Source organism: Dipodomys ordii, unplaced genomic scaffold (genome assembly GCF_000151885.1).
Source record: "Dipodomys ordii isolate 6190 unplaced genomic scaffold, Dord_2.0 Scaffold127, whole genome shotgun sequence".
NCBI lineage: Eukaryota > Metazoa > Chordata > Mammalia > Rodentia > Heteromyidae > Dipodomys > Dipodomys ordii.
The window spans coordinates 1,803,252-1,824,534 of NW_012267343.1; the positions used below are offsets into that span (position 1 = coordinate 1,803,252).

Sequence of the window (21,283 nt, forward strand, 5' to 3'; positions counted from 1 at the left end):
GCAACATGCCATTATCTGAGCCTCCAGGCAGAAGCCTTTTGGATGCCAAATTTTGTGTGTGTGTGTGTGTGTGTGTGTGTGTGGTCACTGTTCCAAGGAAAACAAAACTCCGAATTGGGACGCCACAGTAAGGGAAGCTGTGCTTCCTTTTCCCGCTTAAAAGAACATACCTTGTTGGGCTTTCACCCTTAACAAAGATGGCGTCCCTCCTGGCCTCGGCCGCCGTGCCCTCGCAAAAGATGGCCGCGAGCCTGTCATTCTGTAGTCTAACCGGCCCAAGCACCAAGGCATTGACCTTAGTTAAGATGGCGGCCGCTCACTCTTCCCTGCCTGGCTTCGGCAGCGCGGCTTCACCGCGCGCGCGCGCGCGCCCTGCTGACCCCGCCCCGTTTCCGTAGGAAGAAGCCCTGGCAAACATGGCGGCCGCTGTGGTTTGAATTCCAGCGGCGCCTCCTGACTCGGAACAAGAGCTGGGTCGGAGGGGGCGGGACCTGAGAGTCCGGGCGGGTCGCTGCAGCCGAGGAGCCGGCGGCGCCAGCGCCGCAGTCGTGGATGCCTACGTCGCCTTTGCGTCCGCGATGGACTCGGTTTTGGAAGAGGACGTCACCCTCCCCGGGACGCTCAGCGGCTGCAGGTGCGGCCCGGGCCGGGGCGCTCGGGCTGACCGGGCCGGGGTGCCCACCCGCGGGGTGCGGGGGGAAGCGTCTCTGAGGCGCGCGGCCTGGGGGTTTGCTTCAGGTGTTCGGCCGGGGGCGGGGCGGGGGACGGCCTCTCTTTTGGGGGGGCGCCCGATGACGCTGATTGGGGGTCTGGGGCCTGACGGGCACCGTGCTAGACTCGGCTCGGGGCCTTTCCCGTGAAAGGGGCTTGGAGGACAGGCAGATAGACTGGGAGGAGGGGACCGCTTGGAGGGTGTGCCCTTCGTGGGGGCTTTGGGTGGGGCGGGGACTTAGAGGACACCTGAGGATTCATTCCGCCTTTGGGAGTTTTGCGTTCATTATGGGACTGTAGTTGTGAAGTATAGGCTTTGCTTAGCTTATGGGGTGTGTGTGTGGGGGGTGTCCCATGGTGACCCACCGTATAGGGCCGGCCGAGTGCGGTTGTTATTGCCTTGGCTGGAGATGGTTAGCACTGGATTCAAACCCGGCCTCTGTAAGGTGACTCCCTGGGTGACCTGGGCAAAGTGACTTGACTCACTTTCCTATCTGTAACACGGGCCAAGACTATCCACCCAACAGACTTGGGGTGAAGATCAAAAGAAGCAATAACTGCCCTGCAGTTCCTTTGGTACTTAACCAAGTGCCTGGCATACCATCAGGGTTGAAAGAATGACACCGTATTGCTGTTATTATTACAGGTTGGGTATCCCTGATCCAAAATGCTTTGGACTAGAAATGTTTCAGATTTTGGATTATTTTGAAGTTTTAGAATATTTTTGCATGTGTGTATGTGTGTGTGTGTGTGTGTGTGTGTGTCTCACACACACCTACATTTGAGATGTCTTGAAAATAGGACCCAAGTCTGAACTTGGAATTGATTTATGTTTCATATACACCCAGTATACCAAGCAGTAGGCCTTAATTTTGACTGTGACACCCATCATGTGCAGTCAGGAGGTGTGGAATTTTCCACTTGTAGCCAACATGATCCAATTCAAAAAGTTTTGATATTGGAGCATTTTGGGTTTGGGGTTTTCCAATTAGGGATATTCAACCTGTGTTGTCAATAGTGGTAGGAATCAGGGAATGATCTGAAGGGGGCCTTCCAGGGGAGCTGCTCCAAGTGGCCATGGGGTCTTCTCTGGTAGGGCCCAGATCTTTTCTTCTGGTAGGCCCTGGACTGCTCCAGGCTGGGTCCTCTGATTGTCCTGGGCTTCTGGTAGGAGGGATTGCAGAAAGAAGAGGAAGAGAACTGGACTTAGAACCTGCAGTGTTTATTTAGTTCTGTAGGACAGGCTGCTGTGTTTAGCCTGTAGAGCCTAAATGTTGTTCACTGTGCAAACTAGGATGCTTTTTTTTTTGCTAGTTCTTGGACTTGAACTCAGAGTCTCTTGCTCTGCTTGACTTGCTTTTATGCCTTGATGATAAGCTAGGAATAGAGGTCTTATCTTTGGCAGACCTGGTAAATGGTTACTGTGTTCATTCATAGCTTCTAGGTATCAGGCACAGAGATAGGCCCTTTCAAGCTCCTGTCTAAGCCAATATGAAATCTCTCATCCCAGTTTGCTGATACTTTTTTTTTTTTTTTTTTGGTTAGTTATGGGGCTTGAACTCTGGGCCTGGGTGCTGTCCCTCAGCTCTTCAGCTCAAGGCAAGCGCTCTACCACTTGAGCCACAGCACCACTTCTGGCTTTTTGGTAGTTAGAGTTAAGAGTCACACAGACTTTCCTGACCTGATTGGCTTTGAATCACAATCCTCAGATCTCAGCCTCCTGAGTTGCTAGGATTATACGAGTGAGCTACCAGCACCCTGTTTTTCATGTTTCCTATTGCCGTTCAGTAAAGTTCACCGCTACTCTGAGATCTGGTCTTTTCACTTCCGTGTTTACTGGTCCCACATCAGCTTTCAGACCTAGACCCAGCTGGAGTTCAAGTCTCAGTTCTGCCATTTTACAACCTTGTGACCTTAGACAAGTCACTCATCTTGGGAGCCTGAGTTTAAAAATTAAAAAAAAATGTTATTATAAAGGTGATGTACAGAGGGGTTTGCAGGTACATAAGTCAGGTAATGAGTATATTTCTTTTTGGATAATGTCACCCCTTTCCTTGCTCTCTCCCAGTTTTTCTCTCCTGTCCCCACCATCAATTGTCCATATAGTGTCTAATGATTACTACTGTTGCATTTTTTCACCCTTTTCCCTCCATTTCTGTGCCCCTCTTACCCTCCCAAAGACAGATATGTGAATGAATGACAAAAAGAAAAACAAAAGCAACAACAACAAAAAACTTGTTTCCATTTCCTGGGTTCATTTTGATAAATATTATTTTATATGCATTGTGTCTTTGTGTTCTTCCCCTAAGAGTATCCTCCTTTGGAACTTCAGTTTTTTTTGTCACCTGTAATGTAGGTTGATGTACAGCCCAGGGCTGGCATAAGAAATAAAATGACTCTAAAAAGGCCTCACTGCTGTCTCATTCAGCTTCTTTGCCACCTCCCCTTGCCTTTTCAAGCAGATGATGACAGAGAAGGCCACCCCTAGAAGGAAAGTCACCTGTTTTATTCTAATATGGTACTGTCTGAGACCTTCTGCCTGTGGCTTCCACATCCCACTTTGAAAGATTGAACTGGAGTCCAGTTTTCTCCCTTAGACTCACTTGGATTAGGGTAATGTGTGCTGTTGCCTTTGATCCTTATCCCTGCTGGTGTCCTTGACTGCTCTGGCTCCATGTTATTACGGCCTAGACTTTGGACCCAGAGACCCCACTCAAGCCCAGATCTTTAAATCTTGCTGGGTAGAGTGGTAAGAGGCTGGCTTTGGGGGTTGTGTGAGAGGGGTCTACATTCTAGTTCAGCCAGGTGTGTGGCTGGAGTTAGTCCTCGACCCTTGGGACCTATGGTCTCTTTGAAGATAATGCGTGTTTCATTGATGGCCACCTGGATGATGTGAGAGCTTATACAATAAGTGCCTGGTACCAATGGGGGAGAGTGGAATGTTAGCTCTTGTTGTCAGATTTGTCCCATGGCACACTATTTCGCAGACAGGACCCTATGCGCTGCAGCTCCGGGTCCTGCTCTTCATTTGTATGCCCAAGAGCCTGCCTTTCCCAACCATGAACCTTCTAAGCCTGAAACTAGGCATTGTCATCCATGGGTCCCTTCAGCACATTGCCATTTGATGGCTTGCTGCTTGGTTAGGAGCAGACTGGAGAGAAAAGTTTTTCTGTGAGTACAGTTTGCACTTCTAGGGCAGAGAGCCTTCATGGGCACTACTTTCAGGAAAGGGTGACCTTTGGGGCATCCTGGGGGGGCTGGGAGGGGAGCATATTGGTTTGTTTCCCACTTCTGGTGTTTGGTGTTAATTGGCAGAGTCTCATGGAGTCTCATGGAGAAGCAGAAGCTTCTCAACGTTTACATGTTTATGTTAAATCAAAGTTAATGCTGCAATCCTAGCTACTTTGGAGGCAGAGATTGGGAGGATTGCACTTCTAGGCCAGCCTGGGTACACAAGTTTTGGAAGACTTCATCTCAACAGGGAAAACATGAGCACACTTCTGTCATCCTAGCTGCTAAAGACATATAAACAGGAAGATGTTGGTCCAGCCAGTTGAGGCAAAAAGCAAGACCCTATTCAAGAAATAACCAGAGCAGAAATAGTGATGAAGGTGGACGTAATGGTAGTATGCTTGCCTAGCAAGTGTGGAGTTCTGGGCCCGGAAGCCCAGTACTGCCCAAACCCAAACCAGAGTCTATTTGTGAAACATTTTAAACAAAAATAAAAAAAGGGGTAGGTAGGTATATCAGTGGAAAGATCACTGGAGGGAATGATTAAATAAAGAAACATTCATTTCCAGCGTGCTGTTTAGAGAGTTATACACAGTTGGTACTGCAAAGGCTTCTACTTCATTAATTATGACCCCATGTATGTGTTAGGTAAGAATCTTCTATCAAGTTATATCAAGGCAGGTGAGAGTGGATTTGGTGTGAAGTCTGAGACAGAGTCATAGCATAGTGGTTTGGGTTCATGTTTTAGGTGATGGTAGTTTCTGACTTTTTACTTTTCACAGCAGGTGGTGTGTTTCTCCTTCCTTCTATGTGAGCATGGAAAACTTCAGAATCTTAGTTGGTGTGGAGTACCGTAGGATCGTACCCCCGGTGCCCAGCATGCCAGCTCTCAGTGAAGCGTGCTTTTAAAGGTGAAGGTGTCACCAACCCTTAGAGCTCTCCAGGCTTGAGGGGGCTTATGTAGAATCCCAACTGTTTAGGCCAGAGGTGTGGTCAGATTCTTTCTGGCAAAAGTTTATATAAGCCAAGAAGTAAAAGTGACAAATTTCTTGACTTCCCAGTGTAACTGTTGATGGGCTGAGTGGATACCAAAAACTGCTTCTCTCTTCAAGTAAGAGTTGAAATTAGGCCAGCCACTGGTGACTCACACGTGTAATCCTAGCTACTCAGAGGCTGAGGTCTGAGGGTCATGATTCAAAACTGGCCTGGGTAGACAAATCTGAGAGACTCTTTTCCAGCAGAAACCCTGAAGTAGAGGTATAGCTCAAGAGAGAGAGTGCCAGCCTTGAGTAAAAACGCCAAGTAAGGCCCTGAGGCCCTGAGTGCAGACCCTAGTTCCAGCACTCACACACACAGAATTGAGTTTAGATCTTTACATAGAGAGCTTAAAAATGAAGAAAGTAGTGTTTTTTGTCCCTTTTTGTCTACATAACTTAAAAAGGAACATGTTTTCTTATCTATATATGAAATAGCTATAAATTCATCCTCATGTAAAATATCCAATTTTGCCAATCCTTCCTAGGAAAGAAGTCCTGCTGACTTTATATTGGTTTCTTATTCATTTTATTTGAATGAAAGGTTGACAATAGCACTATATAAATACTGGAATACTAGATTTGTCTCTTCTGGACATTTCGTGTGAATGGTGTCTTACAGTGTGTGCTGCTTTGTGAAATTCATCTGTGTGTATAAGCCAGCGTCATTCTTTTTTATGATCAAATAATATTGCATCATGCTCATGTGACATATTTTGTTTATTCATATCGATGGACATTTGGATTGTTTTTATTGTTTGTCTGTTAGGAATTGTGTTGCTGTGAACATTTATTTGTGTGTAGTTTTTGTGTGAGCATCATTTTTTCACTTCTCTTGATTTTACCCAGGAGTAGAATTGCTGGATCACATGGTAACTTTAACATTTGGAAGAAACTGTCCACTCAGTTCCAAAATTGCATTGTCACTTGCTTCTACCAGAAGTGTTGAAAGTTCGAGTTTCTTTCACCTCTTAGCAGTACTTGTGGCTGTTTGACTTTAGCTATCTTTTGTGAGACATTTTATCTCAGTGTGGAATTACTTTACACATCTGTAATGACTAATGACATGGAATACTTTTTCATGTGTTTATTTGCCATTTGAATATCTTGGTGCACTGTCTTAGCAGAACCTTTGCCTCATTTTAAAGATGTGGCTACATCTTGATCTAGCCATTGCATTTACTGTCTGACCTAGAGACCCCTACATGTGCATGATGGGACTTGTATAAAGGCACTTACCCAACACAGTTTGTAAAAAAAGAACTGAGCAAGCTGGATTTCTGTCAGAAGGGGCTTGGGAAGATAGACATTCTTTCAGAAGAGTCTTCCAGACCCCTGGTGACCCACTGGTATCTCATAAATTCAATAGGTTGCTAGAAGGCTTTTAAGAAAGTAGAAGCCGGGCGCCAGTGGCTCATGCCTGTAATCCTAGCTACTCAGGAGGCTGAGATCTGGGGATCATGGTTGAAAGCCAGCCTGGGCAGGAAAAATCCGTGAGACTCTTATCTCCAATAAACCACTCAGAAAACCGGAAGTGGTGTTGTGGCTCAAGTGGTAGAGCACTAGCCTTGAGCTGAAGCGCTGAGGGACAGCCCCCAGGCTGTTCAAGCCCTACAACCAATAACAACAACAACAACAACAACAAAAAGAAAGTAGAAGAGAACAGAAATATCTCAAGAACTAAGGAATTTGTTTATTGGTTGTGGTCAATAAAGTGTGCAAAACCCTGTTGTAGGATGCTTTGTAAGAGTTAAAGATTGAAGCAAATCTGTTTATATGGCCATCCAATCATCTTTAGGTACTGGAGTTTGAACTTAAGGCCCCACTCCTAGGATATGTATTTAGTAGAGGGAAAAAGCTGTAGAATAGAATGTGTTTTTTGATTACAATTATTTTATTTTGAAGCCAGAAAATAAAACCTCTGTCTCTCTGATTATGAAGGACACAATGTGCTGACATCAGGAACTTACCTCTTAGGAAGGGTGAGGGGTGGGGGTGACAGGTCACCTACGAGAGCTTGTGTGCCTGTTTTTGGTTTCCATGTGGTTTTTCTCTTAAGTAAGAATGGATAGAGTAGTGGCAGAGCACTTGAGATGCCTAGGTCCTGAGTTCAAGCCCCAGTATTGAAAAGAAAAGAGGGAATAACACAGGATGGAAAAGGAATTCTGTGAGACAAAGAGCAGTGCACTTGTTTTCCAGTTGTGGTGTTCAGTTCCATGCCAGCTCTGAGAACACTGTGGGGTCTTGGAGCGCAAAAGGACAATTGTTGTCAGCCAGTGCAGACACAGGAGGGGATGGCTCAACAGGTGGCATTGGAGCAGGCCAGGAGGATGAGGTGATGTAGCACACAGCACATAGTAGGACAACCTGCCTTGGTGGTGTCCATGTGCTGAGAGCAGCCCTCTGGTTCTGTTGATTCTGTCCTCACTACACTGCCCCCTGGAGGACTGGAAGGGTGATGCAGGGGCCCAGAGCATGGGATTTGAAATTAGCTTAGTGTGGGTTCTCCAGCTTTAGATTTTCCTCATTAAAAAAAAATGATAGCAGGAAGTGGTGCTGTAGCTCAAGTGGTAGAGCGCTTGCCTTGAGCTGAAATGCTCAGGAACAGCGCCCAGGCCCAGAGTTCAAGCCTCACGACCAACCAAAAAACAACAGTTTGGGGCTGGAAATGTGGCTTAGTGGTACAATGCTTGTCTAGCATGCAGGAAGTCCTAGGTTTGATTCCTCACTATCACATAAACAGAAAAAGCTGGAAGTGGTGCTGTGGCTCAAGTGGTAAGAGTGCTAGCTTTGAGCACAGAGAGGCTCAGGGACAGAGCCCAGGCCCTGAATTCAAGCCCCAGGACTGGCCAAAAAAAAAAAAATGGCTATACTTAAAAATGCTACCTATGGAGCTGGGCTGTGATGAGGTTTAAGTGGGAGATTGCTGTTCTGTCTGGAGCCTGGCCTGGCAGGCAGGTTTCCTATGACTAGGCTTTATTTGGCCTGCCTGGAGGCCTGTGGCTCCACTTTGGGTTGTATTCCTGTGGGAGCTGTGGGTGGTCCTGCTCTGGGAGTCTGGGCTTCGTTCCTTACTTTGCTGCTATTCCTTTGTGATTTTGAGCAAGTTAAGTTCTTACTCCTTCTTAGCCTCAGTCTTCCCTTCTGTATAATGATAAAATCATATCTAAGCCTTCTTTTGACTTTGTTCTTATATTGATGATAATTGGGAGAAATAGACAGTTATCGAAAATTTAGGGGATGGAAAATGTGTCTTCCCTGCAAATAGTTTCTGGAATTTAGTACATTTCCTCTGTGTTGTTATATATTTATAGCCCACCTATTTCCAGAAAAAGATCTTTTTATGTATCTTTTCATGATTGAGGACATGTTTTCTTTAAGTTTTTTTCTCCCCCAGTTATCTTTATACTAGGTATATTTTGAGTAGTCATTTTCTTGGTGTTGGATTTTTATGGTATTTCTAATTTCTTCGCTCAGCTCTGATCCTGAAGGTCTATTGTAACTGCAAAGTTCAGTGATGAGAAAAATTGAGGAGAAGAGTACATCTGGATTTGGAGGCAGGAGGAGAAACTGCCCAGAAGTTAGGCTTCCATCAATGCCTAGTTTGGGGGCTGAGGCCAGGAAGGACTTTGGAGGATTAGATATAAAAGGTCTCCATGTACCTGCCACGTGACTATGACTGGGACACTGAAGTGGTCTGTACTGCAAAGCTTTCCTTTGAAAAATCACAGACCCTTGGGGAATTGGCAGCTCTGATGAGTAAATATTTTATAAATTTCGAGGCACTCTGTGCTTGAAGGTGACAATGATATTTTGTTCATGTTTACAGTGTGCTCATAGGATGCCAGGTACCTTGCTGGGCCCTTTGTATATATTATTTAATTGCTAGTTCTGTGAAGGAGCTGCTGATTTTTCCTTTCAGAGCTGAAGGAAGTAAGGCTTCTGGAGGTGCACACAGAGCTTAGAGCAGAACCCAGCGTAATGTCTGTTATGGTTTAGTTTTCTGACAAATTCCCTGAATCCTCACCAAATGTCATATACTGGTTTATGTTAATCTGCCAGTACAGCTTCTTGAATCAGTGAATTCTTCATTTTTGCTTGACATTCTGAAAACATCTGACTTGGTGCCTGGGTCTTAGGAGTTTAATTTTTGGTTGGGAGGCTGGTTAATGACCCCAATGGTGATGAACAGAATCAGCAGGTATGCCCTAGTGTGCAGGTGTTTCTATATAATAACTGATTTAATCTTTACTGGTAGATGGTATCCCTGTCTAACAGATAAAGAACATAGCTTTGTACTGGCACACAGAGCATGAAGGAAGCAATGAATGACCTTGACATCGCCCAAGGTCATAGAATTACTGAGTGTTAGATCTGGAAGTAAGTTCAACTCCAAGGCCTGAGTCCTTTATGTTCTATACTTTTTTCTTCTCAGGCAGCTCAGCTAGGTGAACCTATGGCCATGGCTTGCTGACTGTCATGTGCTGTGCAGACAGTCATCTGTTGTTCAAGCACTACCTCATTTCTTTCCTGTGTTCTCTTCTAGTGGCCTGGTCTCCACTCTGCCAGATAATCTGAATGGCATCAGCATCAGTGCTGGCTTGGGAAATGGCGGTAAGTACACAACAGGTCTTGGGTAAGAGAAGGGGGAGTAAACTCAGACCATGAGCATTTGAGCTTGGGCTTCCATTATCCTGGGACCAGAGCCTACCTGGCCTGGCCAATAGTTGCTGCTCAGCTTCTTAGGTGCAGATGTACTCACTTGGTCTTCACTTCTTTGTGACCTTCACACTGTCCTTCAGGAGTTTTCCATCCAGCCACCTAGCCGGTAGGGATTCAGTGTTTGCTGAGCTGAGCAGCTTCTGAGGCTGTGCGTTGAAGTGCAGACTAGACCCAGCACCAGGTTCTGTGGGTCTCCTTGACCTGTACATGGAGGCACAGGAGCGCTGCTGTCCGACTTCAGTGTGCCAAGGCCTCCCTGGCGGCCTGCTGGATTCTGTGCCGTGGCCTGCATTCCTGTTTGTGAAATAGCCACTTAGATCACCAGAGACACGTGGCTGAGTAAATAATCACTTTATTGTGTCTTGGAGTTATGAGATCCCTTTTTAATCCGGGTCTTGCTGACCATTATTCATAATTTTCCTTTCTGAAAGAAGTTGACCTGTACTAGATGTCTAGGTGGGCAGTGTTGATAATTTGCCTTGTTAAAATCTGAGGTATTTTGATTTAGTTTTTTTTTTTCCTATCCCCAAAGTGATGACATATGTGCAAAAAGAAGCTTTTAGGGCAGGCAGAACGAAGTATCAAAGTGTTTGTTTCTGAAACATTCTGTGACCAATAGGCCACCTTCAAGCTTTCCTTTGAGATTGTTTTTTACCTTAAAAAAAAATCTGATGGTGATGAACCTAGTTTCTCCACTTCCTGCATGCAGGCAGTTGGAAGCAGAGGTAGTTAGGCCCACCCTCATTCAGATGATGAGGTACATCCGCTTCCTGCCAGACTCTTGGATTCAACCTTGAACATCATTACCTTAGCTGAGAACACAGACCAAAGATATTATGATAAATTATAAGATCAGGCCAGGAGTGAAATGTAAGGTGCTCAGAGGAGGGGTGAGGGAGTCAGGTGAGAGGTCCCCAGCAAAGTAGTATGGAGAGCAGAAGGAGTAGGACTTTGGTTGGGAAATGGGAGGGGACAAGTATCTGCACAGGTGACGGAGTGTGGCCTTCCGTCAGGTGCACAGGGCCCTGTACCCTCCACCCCACCCTCATCTGAACCCCATTCAGCCAAGTGGTTGTCACCCCCATTGGACCTTGTATGTTAGGGTCCATTTTATTTCATTTATTCCTGCTGATAATTTTTAAAGTATCCAGGTATCCATTCTTACCCATGGATGCACATAGCATTCTCATCAGACACCAGGACCTCTGGCCTGGGTTACCCTGGGCTTCTAGATCTCCTTGTTTCTCTCTTGAGCCTTTTACTGTCTGTTCTCAGCAAAGCAGCCAGAGGGAGTCTGCTCACAAATCTTCCAGTGGCAGCTCAGTCCTTAGCTGAGCCTATGGTGCCAGATATGATCTGTCCTCCATAACTTCTTAACACCTCTTCTGTCCCCTTTGTTTATTGATACCTACTCCTTCCCCCCCCTCCAGTCTCTCACCCCCAGTCACTGCCCCTTGGCTCTTCCTCATATCTACTGGGCATGCTCTTGACTCAGTCTGTTCTCTGCACCTAGAGTGTTTGTCCCTAGATCCTTGGCTATTTGTCTTCAGTCTGCCAACACGTGGCCTCTGTGAGGCCTTCCTCAGTCCCCTGACTTAAAACTGCAGCCCATCTCGCTTCTGATATTTTCTTTTATTTTTCTGTGACCACCTTATATCATATCATGTAATTGCTCATTTATGGTGCCTGTCTCTTCCCTCTGGAAGTTTGCTGCTGTTGTTCCCTGATGGAGGCAGATCTCGAAAGCTGCCTGGCAGGAGAAAGGCTCTCCATGCAGCTTTGCTGGGATGGTGGGTTCCTCCATTCCCTCACCACACGTTTACTCAGCACCCACAAAGTGGTGGTGACAGTTTGTTTTCCTCTGTCTTATTTGGTTTCCACTTGTCCTGGAAATGTGGGCGCAGGACAGTGTCTCCTTCCCCTTCACTTCCCCAGCACACAGGATGGTGCTCAGGACAGGTGTGTAAGAAATGTTGGGATTAAGAAGGCTCTGCAGGATCAAGGTCCAGCAGTGCCTGCAGTCACTCCAAGCAGGGGCGGCCCTTTCCTGCTCACTGCCTGCTCTGGAGATCAGCTTCTGTTGGAACACAGCCACTGTACTTGTGAGTTGTCTGAGGTGGGTTTTGTGCTGCAGTAGTTGTCGATTATCTGTGACAGATGTAGGCTTTGTGCATAGCCTGGGAAGCTGAAAATAGCCATTGTCTGATGCTTAGGAAAAAGGTTGCCAACCCTTGCTGCGAAATTGGTTAGCCAGGCTTTGTTTTGATTGCTGCGTGTGCAGGTTAGGGGGCACACCTCAGGATGGTGTGCTTTGCCACATGTCTTATCTGGGTACCTCTTCTGGTTTCACCAGGGCTGCTTAAAGTAATTTGTCAGTATTGGAAATAAAATAGCTTCGAGCTTTCCCTGGACTCAAATCAGTGAGTCACTACAGGCAGAAAGTGCCAGCAGAAAGCACATACGCCATGGAAGCTGCTCATGATTTTTCTCCTCTGCTCTCTGGTCTCTAATAGCAGTGTCAGCCAGTCTAGTCTGCATGCCGTGATGCTTTCCTGATGTCTGTTTTGCTTTTTGTAGGGCTTCCAAAAGCATCAGAGGAAAAGGTTTCTCCTACCCGAGCACGGAACATGAAGGATTTTGAAAATGTAAGTAGAGATGCCAGCTGCTTTTCCTAACAAACCATGCTTGTTGTCATTGTCCAGCCAGAGCTGGGAGAGAGCTGTGGTTTTGGACAACTATCTGAGCTGACTGATGCCAGAGGCCAGGGAAATGATCGGCTCAGGGCTTCCTCTGTGAGACAATTCCATGTACATGCAGTCAGCCTTCTGTATAGAGGCTACCTGTACATTGTGTCATTCAGCGGTTTGCAGCTGGCTATTGGTATGTTTGTGGTGTCTGGAAGATAAGAACATTGCTGTATTGCACAGTGCAGGCAAGCTAATACTTGCTGAGCATCCTGTAGACAGTTAAGGTACAGTGTTTATGTCTGTAGTTGGTGCTTGCTTCAACCCTTGAGGTGTTTTGTATTGTCCCCATTTTACAGATAAGGAATCCTCACACTGGAAGAGATTCATTTATGGCCATATAATGTAGAAAGGCAGATCTAGGATTTGAATTCACATCTTTAATGATTCCAAAGCCATTATTCTTTCTAGTGTGTCAGTTTCCCCTCACATTTTGTAGACTTGCTGCTGAATGGAATGTGTAGCCTGTGCACAGCACTGTGCAGCAATTGTCTGAGAATGGATCGCTTGGTGATGGATTTGGCCTCCATGCTAATGTCTTCCAGCATTGCATCTTGCATTTGTTTGTGGAGGGGGCTTGCTGTCAAGGAACAGGGAAATAAGGTTATTCTCCCAATTCCAATTCTTTTTAACAAGTTACCTGCTCCATGCTCCCATTTATCATGGGAAGAATTAGACCCTTCTTCATTTGTAACCAAATGAAATCCATACTATGCAAGACACAGGAGATATTTATCAGAGAGAAGACGGAGGACACAGAGAGAAGGACGCTCCACAATTACGTTTCTCTCTCCCCAGTTGTCTTTACAGAACAGAGCAGTGCTGTCTCTGGATTTAATTTAGCATACTCATTACTGCTAATAGTTATCTGCAAACCACCAGTGACCAATTGAAGAAATGACTTGTCAGATCTCTAATGGAAACAAGTAATTTCTGAGCTTTGAGTTGTTATAATTTCAGCTGTACAATGCGATCTATGCTATGGGTCTGGGGCCTCAAACGAGAAAGAGATTTGATTATTCCACATGGTGTATAATTAAAATATGCTGTACTGTTAAATGGTTGTTCCTGTTTTATCCTACGAGTAATAATGGCTGCTGTTTATTGAGCTCTTGCTCTGAGCTGGGCACTTTAAGTGTTAAGTCCTTTATACACATTACTTTAATATTAAAGCAGCTTTGTAAGTTGGTTATTATTTAGTTTTTTTATTATTTAGATTTGAAGAGTACATCATTAAATTGTATTTCTAGATGGGGAAATTGAATAGCATCTAGAATTTTGGTTTTGCATGTGTCTTTCCAACTGGAAGGGATTCTGAATCCAGCCCTCTTCCTTAGAGATAGGAGAAACTGAGGGGATGTGACGGGATAAAAGCTTTTCCAGAAGCCACTGGGTGTTGTGGGCTACAACTTTGGAAGCCAGGCTGCCTATTGGGTGACCTTGGGCCAGTCACTTGACCTTTCTGTACTTTTCTGTACTTTGATGTGGGCTTGAACAGCCTTTCTTATGGTTGTTCGGAAGATTAATGTGCGAATCACATATTCCCAGCACCTTCTCCGTGTTAGCTATCTCCTTCTCCAGTTATTATATTTGGTACTGACATTTTTTTTTCTCTGCTTTGCCATGTGATTCAAGTTCCTTTTCCTGAGAGTTCTTGATGGCTTAAATCTTGTTTTCCTTGAAGCTGAGGGAGAGCCTTCCATGCCAATATATTTTAGGATTTATGTTTTTTTCTTTATGATTGTGGTCCTTTGGCTGCTGTTAGGTTTTTATGATATTAATATTTTTTATTGTAGCATTTTCAAGAGCAAATTCTGCAGCTGAAATTGAAATGACCACCCTGCTCTCGCGTCTCCCTTTTAGGTCTTTATAAGCCACTGACATTTTTCATTTGGCCTGAGCTTAGCTGTCTATGTGGAGGTCATCTGACCTTCCAGTGGGATGCTATAGAACTGTTCTTGGCATCTAAGGCCAGTTTCAGAGTCAGCCTGCATATTAAAGAGGGGGCCAGAATACTCTTTGAATTAAAGGGAAACTCATGATTCCTCTTACTCCAGTCTCTGATGACTGCCTGAACATCAGCAGTTGCATTAGCTAGGGTCTGGTGAGACAGGGGCCCAAGTTCACCTCGGTACATATTGTCACCCCAGTGCCCATTCCTCAGGAGACGAGGAACCTGGGGTGCCTTAGCCCAGATGAGTTTGCCAGTGAAGAGGCTCTGGTCTAATTGGGTGGATGGGACTACAGGGTGATGGTGTAGTGAGCTGAGGACAGGGCGCTGTGGGCTACAGAGGATGGGCTCTGAATGTAAGTGGGCTTCAGGCAGGAGTTGGGACATCAGGGACTGGGCACAAGGAAGAGCGACCAGCCTCAGGACTCAGGTGCAGGGCAGGTCGCAAGAGTTCAGGGACCTGTGGGATGCCTTTTGGTCAGAACAAGGTTGTGTGAGGGACATGAAGCCATCGGGGCAGACATGGGTCAGAGCCTCCAGTGTTGACAGTCACACTGCTTGGTTTGACTTTGCCCTGAAGATAAAAGGTAACCAATGACAGATTTTAGTCTGTCATGACCAATATGGTGCTTTCAAAAGATTACCTCAGCTGGGTGCTGGTGGCTCATGTTTGTAATCCTATCTACACAGGATGTTGAGATCCAGAGGATCACAGTTCAAAGCCAGCCCATGTGGAAAAGTCTGAGACATTCTATCTCCAAAAATGTGTCATTCTCATTTGACACCTGGGGCTGGAAGCCCAAAGGGGTGGGACTCAGGCTTCAAATCCAGGTCCTCTAGCAAAAGAAGTCACTACTACCATGTTCGTGTGCTGGACAAGCATTGCTGACACGTGAAGGGTTTGCTCTGGTACTGCAATGTCCATGCTTGTGGTAGCTGAGGCTGCCATAACTCATGCGGAGCTGGTGTGTCAGTTCAGTCTTCCGTGGGGCCTGTCTTGTTGGTCCTTCCCTAGTTGGGAATGTAGAGGGTGCTCCCTGGGCTGGAGAGGGGCTAGCAGAGGCTACATTTTGTGAAGGCCTGGACTTACGTGCTGTGATAAGTTTTGGGCACTGAAACCTCTCTCTCTTCTTTAGGAGATTAAGGAAGACCTTACTGTATGTAGAGGAGTTCAACTCTGGCTCTCCCCAGAGAATGACACTGATATTCCTTCTATCACTGATGGAAGGCATTGTTTTCATAAAGACTTGTAGAGTGCTGGTGTCTCATGCCTGTAATCCTAGCTACCTAGTAGGCTGAGATCTAAGGATTGTGGTTTGAAGGCAGCTTGGGCAGGAAACTACATGAGATTCTTATCTCCAATTTTGCCACTCAAAAGCTGGAAGTGGAGCCTTGGCTCAACTGGTAGAACACTAGCCTTGTGCAAAAAAAAAAAAAAAAAAATCAGGGATGGCACTCAAGCCCTGAGTTCAAGCTCCAGGACTGGTGTGTGTGTGTACACACACACACACGCACATGCACACGCACACGCACTCTCACACGCACACACACTGAACTTGTATTAAAAATGGGTATTTTGCATCACAATTTATGCAGCTGCTTACTATGTAGGACATTCAAGTTGTTTTTTACTTCTTGCTGTTGCAAAGTTTTGTCAAATATCCTTGTGCACACGATTCTTTTTCTAGTTTTGAATAAATGCCTAGAAATGGAAATTTCAGTATAAATTAGACACAACAAATAGTAGTAGGATTAATTTCTGCTGGCCTCTTCTCTAAGAAACTGGGGAAAGCCTTAGCCAGATGGGGCCGAAACACCCGTCTGCATCCTGTCTCCATCCTGTCTTCACTTGGTCCTCTACTCAGCTGCCCAGACATGTGGGTGCTCTTGTGCTGAGGCGCTTTTTCCTACTTGTTGAAAATCCGCAGTCTCAGTTGAAGTAGCCTGTCAAATCTGAACATTTTCTCTGGTCTAGCAAGGAGGCTTACCTCTTCATATGTGCTCTGCAGTATCTGTGTCACGGGTGCCTTATCAGCATGGAGTAGCCCCGCATTCTTGAGCTCACCCCATTCGCACCGAGCTGACACTCTCACAGTCATGATGTGTGAATAGAACATAGACTTGAGGATAATGAGAACTGGGGTTTAGATCTGGCTCAGACACTTATGGTTCTGGGCCCTTGCATAGGTGGCTTCTAGAACCTCATGTGTAAAGAGAGGCCAGTAGAGTCTTTTTGAGATATGTGAGGGTTTCCTGAGCAGTAGACCATAGCCTGAGACCTCCAGGATGATGGGTATTTGGGAAATGCTGGCTTTCACTGAAGTTCTCTCTACTAAGCCACTGCCCTTGCCTTCTGCCCATTGTTTATTTCTTGCCAATCCTTTTTTTCCCCCCTTTGTTGTTGTTGTTGGTTGTGAGGCTTGAACTTGGGGCCTGGATACTGTCTCTTCGTTCTTAATACTCAAGGCTAGTGGTTGAGTATACTACTGCCACTTTGAGCTGTAGTGCCACTTCTGGTTTTCTGGAGTCTCATGGACTTTCCTGGCTTTGAATCCTCAGATATCAGCCTCCTGAATGGCTAGGATTACAGGTGTGAGCCACCAGTGCCAGGCTTAAAAATTTTTTTTTCCCTTTGGAATAAAATCCCTCACTGCTTGCCATGGTGTAAGATCCTGCCCTGTCTTTTGAGCTTGGCATGTATGTCATTTGATCATAGACTGCTCCTCTGGCACCTGGCTTGTTTCTGTGTGTCAGGCCCTCCTGCTCTCTGCCTGGGATGCCCTTTCTCCTGTTCCTTGAATGTCTGGCTCCTGGACTTTTATGTCTCAATCTTAATATGATGTGGGTAGAGAGGCTGTACTAATGCCCTCCACTGGTTTGTTACTCTCTTCTGGTGAACACTTATTACTATGTCTTTTCTACCATGAATTTTTTTCTACCATGACTGTCATGTCTTTATTTGCTTATTTATCTTAACATGTGTCACTTGTCTGGTATGTCAGTGCTCAACACTGAACCTAACAGAACTGTAGCTGTTTAGTAAGTGTGTTGATTGAGTTTGGCCTTGTATGAGACACTAAACCTTGAAGTTCTGATTGCTTTCTTCTATCTGTAAAATAGGAAAACATAATGTTTAGCTCATAGGCTTGTGGTGAGGATTAAGTAACATGCCTAGTGTTATTTAGTGTTAATAAGGTGGCTAGCGACCACATAGCCAGAGGGTGGGGCTTGTGGAATTAGAGTTAGAGGACCGGAAGTAGAAATGGGAGTAAGGTGAGGCTAAGAGTGTGAGAAGGGAGGATGGGAGTTAGGAGCAAGGCAAAAGAGCAAGAACTGTGTGGGATGTAGACCAGTAGGAGTGGACCTAGGGCGTGGCGATCTGTGCCTGGCCTGGGCCTTTGCAGAGTCCAGGACCGGAACCATTTTGGCTTGTGGCTAGTGGGGGTGTCTGGGAAAATTGAAGTACAGGGATGATCTTTGTGGTAGGATGGCCTCCACTTACTGGACTGAGCTCTGAGTCCTCTTATTGCTGTGTGTCCTGGCCATGCCCTCCAAAAACCCAGCCAGATGGCGGGCTGGGCAGTGTAAATTTTTACAATCTTTTTGAAGGCCATTTGGAAAGAGATTTTGATAGTCATAAAAATAAAATTACTCTTGAGCCCAATAATCCATTTTTGGGGAAATTTATTCTAAACAATCTACTCAGTGGAAGGGAAAAAAAACCCTCTGTTTATGAAGGTATTTGTTATCACATTGTGTATAATTGTGAACAATTGGGAACAAGGGAAATTATATTTCACATTTGTCATCTTTTTGACTTCTTGTTACAAGCTTGTGTTGAGGAGATTTTACAAATGAGAAAGCTGAAGTTGAAAAGATTAAATGACTTGTCTACAAGCTTGGTTTGATTGAGAAACTAAAATAAGTTAGAGTCAGACCTTATCTGTGTGTTTGTTAAAGACTACACCAAATCCATAAATACTCAGTAGAGCAATGGTTAAATACTTGGTAATTCAATGGAATTCAGTGTAGTCTTTCAGGTGGAAATACTTCAGATACAATATTAAGTGAAAGCAATGGGATATACAGATTCACTTGTATTATGAATAGGTATTTGCTTAGTCACAGTGTGCTTGACAGTTCGAAGACACCAGGGAGAGGGTTGGCATCAGAAACAAATCCCAAAGCATCTTCCTCCTCCTGACTCACTTGGCTGCTGTAGGCAGATTTGTGTTGTTCACTGGAGATGAACTCTGGGCAGCAAGAGTGCATTTTTTTTTTTCATGTCTAGGTGAGATCTAATAGGTTTTGTTCTTGTGAAGAGGGTTGGAGATTGATGGTAACCCACCGCTTTGCTTACTTAGGGTTTGTGTGAGAAATGATTCCCTTTTAACAGCTATGCCCTGTTTACCACTTGCTAAGTGCCAGGCTCTGCCAGGTGCTTAGCTCATTTAGTTGTCACAACACTCCTGCGAGGTAATTGAGTTTCTTTCATTTTGTAGATGAGCCAACAGTGACTCAAAGATGTTAAATAATCTTTTCAAGGCCACACAACACACAAGCAACAGCATTGGGGATTGAGCTGGTCTCTGTGGTCCCATAACCCATGAAAGGGGGAGCTTCACCCAGCTACTGTAAACCAGGGAAAGTGATAGCCAGAGGGTGGCTCTTTGCTTAAGTTTTAGTTGAGTGTGGCTAGTTGCAATTTTTCTGATTGTTTTCCCTTTTCCTTTTTCCTTTTCCTCTTCTTTTCCTTCCTTCCTCCCTCCCTCCTTCCCTTCCCCCCCTCTTCCCCCCCTTTCTTTTTGATGCTTGAACTCAGGACCTTATACTCTTGCTTAGCTTTTCCATTGAAGGCTGGCACTCTGCCACTTGAGCCACCCTCCACTTCTGGCTTTTTGCTGGTTAATTGGAGATGAAAGTATCTCAGATTTGTCTTTCTGGGCTGGCTTTAAATCATAAGCCTCAGATCTCAGCTTCCTGAGTAGCTAGGATTATAGGTGAACCACTGTACCCACACATGGCTTCCTCGGATTCTTTTTATGTTGTTGGGTTTTGTTTTCTTCTCTTCTCCATGCTTTTGACTGAGTGGGAGCAGGAAGAAGCCAGAGGACTGACTTGTAGCTTCTGACAAATCTTTCTGGCTCCAGCCCTGTTGTCATGGTGGGAGCCTCCCACGTAGATGGCTTCAGTCCCAGTAACACATGGGTACAGGGGTGGAATGGGCAAGTATAGCCCATGTGTTTGCTTACTCCTGAACATTGGGTTTCTAAGTCACATTTTGTGGATTGCACTTTAGGTTGTTTATCTACTGTGTGGTAAGATGATTTCAGTTATTCTACTTCAGTTTTATTTTTCAACTCGAAATTCTTTCTTTCTCTCTCTCTCTCTTTCTTTTCTTTTTTTTTGTGTCAGTTATGGGGCCTGAACTCTGGGCCTGAACTCTTCAGCCCAAGGCTAACGCTGTACCACTTCCTGGCTTTTTCTGCCTATGTGGTGCTGAGGAATTGAACCCAGGGCCTCATGCATGCAAGGCAAGTGCTCTACAACTGAGCCATCTTCCCAGCCCTGAAATTATTTCTTTATAAAGGATAAGTACACATGAAAAAAATTAGTATGGCTCTGTGTGTGTGTGTGTGTGTGTGTGTGTGTGTGTGTTGTTAATGATTCTAAGGCTTGAACTCAAGGTCTAAGTACTGTCCTTGAGGTTTTTTGCTTAAAGCTAGAGCTCTACCACTTGAACCACAGTTCCACTTCTTGCTTTTTGATGGTTAATTGGAGATGAGAGTCTCATATAGACATTCGTGCTTGTACTGGCTTTGATCCTCAGATCTTAGACTCTTGAGTAGTCAGGATTATAGGCGTGAACCCTTGGTGCCTGGCTGGTTTAAATTTTTATGTTGAGTCTAGTAATGGTACTAAACAGTGCAGTGTTTAGTGATAGCTAAATTGTTTATAATAATAGATAATTTATAGTAGTAATTATTAATTATAATAGCTCTATGAAGTGAGTTTTATTATAGTGCCATTTTTGTAGGTGAAGGGACTTGGGCACACAGACAAAAGGAGCTTGACCAAGGTCATATAGCTGGTAAGGTAGTCTGGATTATCCTTATTCATTATTTTCACTCATTTAAAAAATGTTGGTTGAATGGCCACTGTGGCCTAGATATGATGTTAAAATCTTCAAGCAAGAAAATAGGAGCTGTGTGTTAGTAGTTGGCTGGGTAGTAGAGACAGAGACCACCTAAACTCAGACAGATTTGGAAAGGATGAGATGTAACCACATAGCAAATTCCATATGAAGAGTTGCAGGCAAACAAGAGCTCGGCTTAATTTAGGACCAGAAAGGAGGCTGGTGAGACTGGCACATTGTGAACAGGGGGATGATACGCAAGGAAACTGGGGAGGGAGGCAGGCAGCAGCAGCTGATTCACACTTGGTGGCGCCTGTGAGTTTGGTTCTCAGAGTAATGGGGGGAAAAACAAACTAAAAACAATGCAGGGTGTAAGCAGGATAGTGATATGAACAGATCTGTTTGATTTGGAAGTCTATGGGCTCCGATTGTATCAATGACCTTATAGAGTGAGGTAGTGTTTGTCTATTCAGCCAGTCATTGGCTATTTAACAACTGCCTGGTGTTTCAGATTCAATGGTGGAGGTGGATGTGGTTCTTCATCTCTTAGTGGTGGGGTGGGCAGAAAGGCAAGTTACAAGTGGCATGTTTGCAGTGATTATGTTCATTAGGAAAGTGGATGGAAGCTTGTAGAAGGGGTCCCAGCCTAGCTAGAGAAATTGTGTGTGTGTGTGTGTGCACGCGTGCGTGCACGCACATGTACACACACATGAGCCATTACTAAGGCTTGAAATCAGTGCCTGGGTGCGCTGTT

At 45.1% G+C, this 21,283-nt stretch overlaps 1 protein-coding gene across 7 annotated transcripts in view; it reads left to right on the plus strand.

Annotated features, from left to right (window-relative positions):
• Positions 1-446: 446 nt before the first annotated feature.
• Positions 447-21,283, plus strand: part of Cdk5rap2 (CDK5 regulatory subunit associated protein 2) — a 186,205-nt gene continuing 165,368 nt past the window's right edge. For all 7 annotated transcript variants that reach the window (XR_001175598.1, XR_001175597.1, XM_013030170.1 and 4 more), the window contains exons 1-3: positions 447-634; positions 9,523-9,590; positions 12,276-12,343. Coding sequence is in view for 5 of the 7 variants with exons in the window: in XM_013030170.1 (XP_012885624.1) it covers positions 579-634; positions 9,523-9,590; positions 12,276-12,343 (192 nt within the window). In the remaining 2 variants the exon portion in view is untranslated. The remainder of the gene's footprint in view (positions 635-9,522; positions 9,591-12,275; positions 12,344-21,283) is intronic.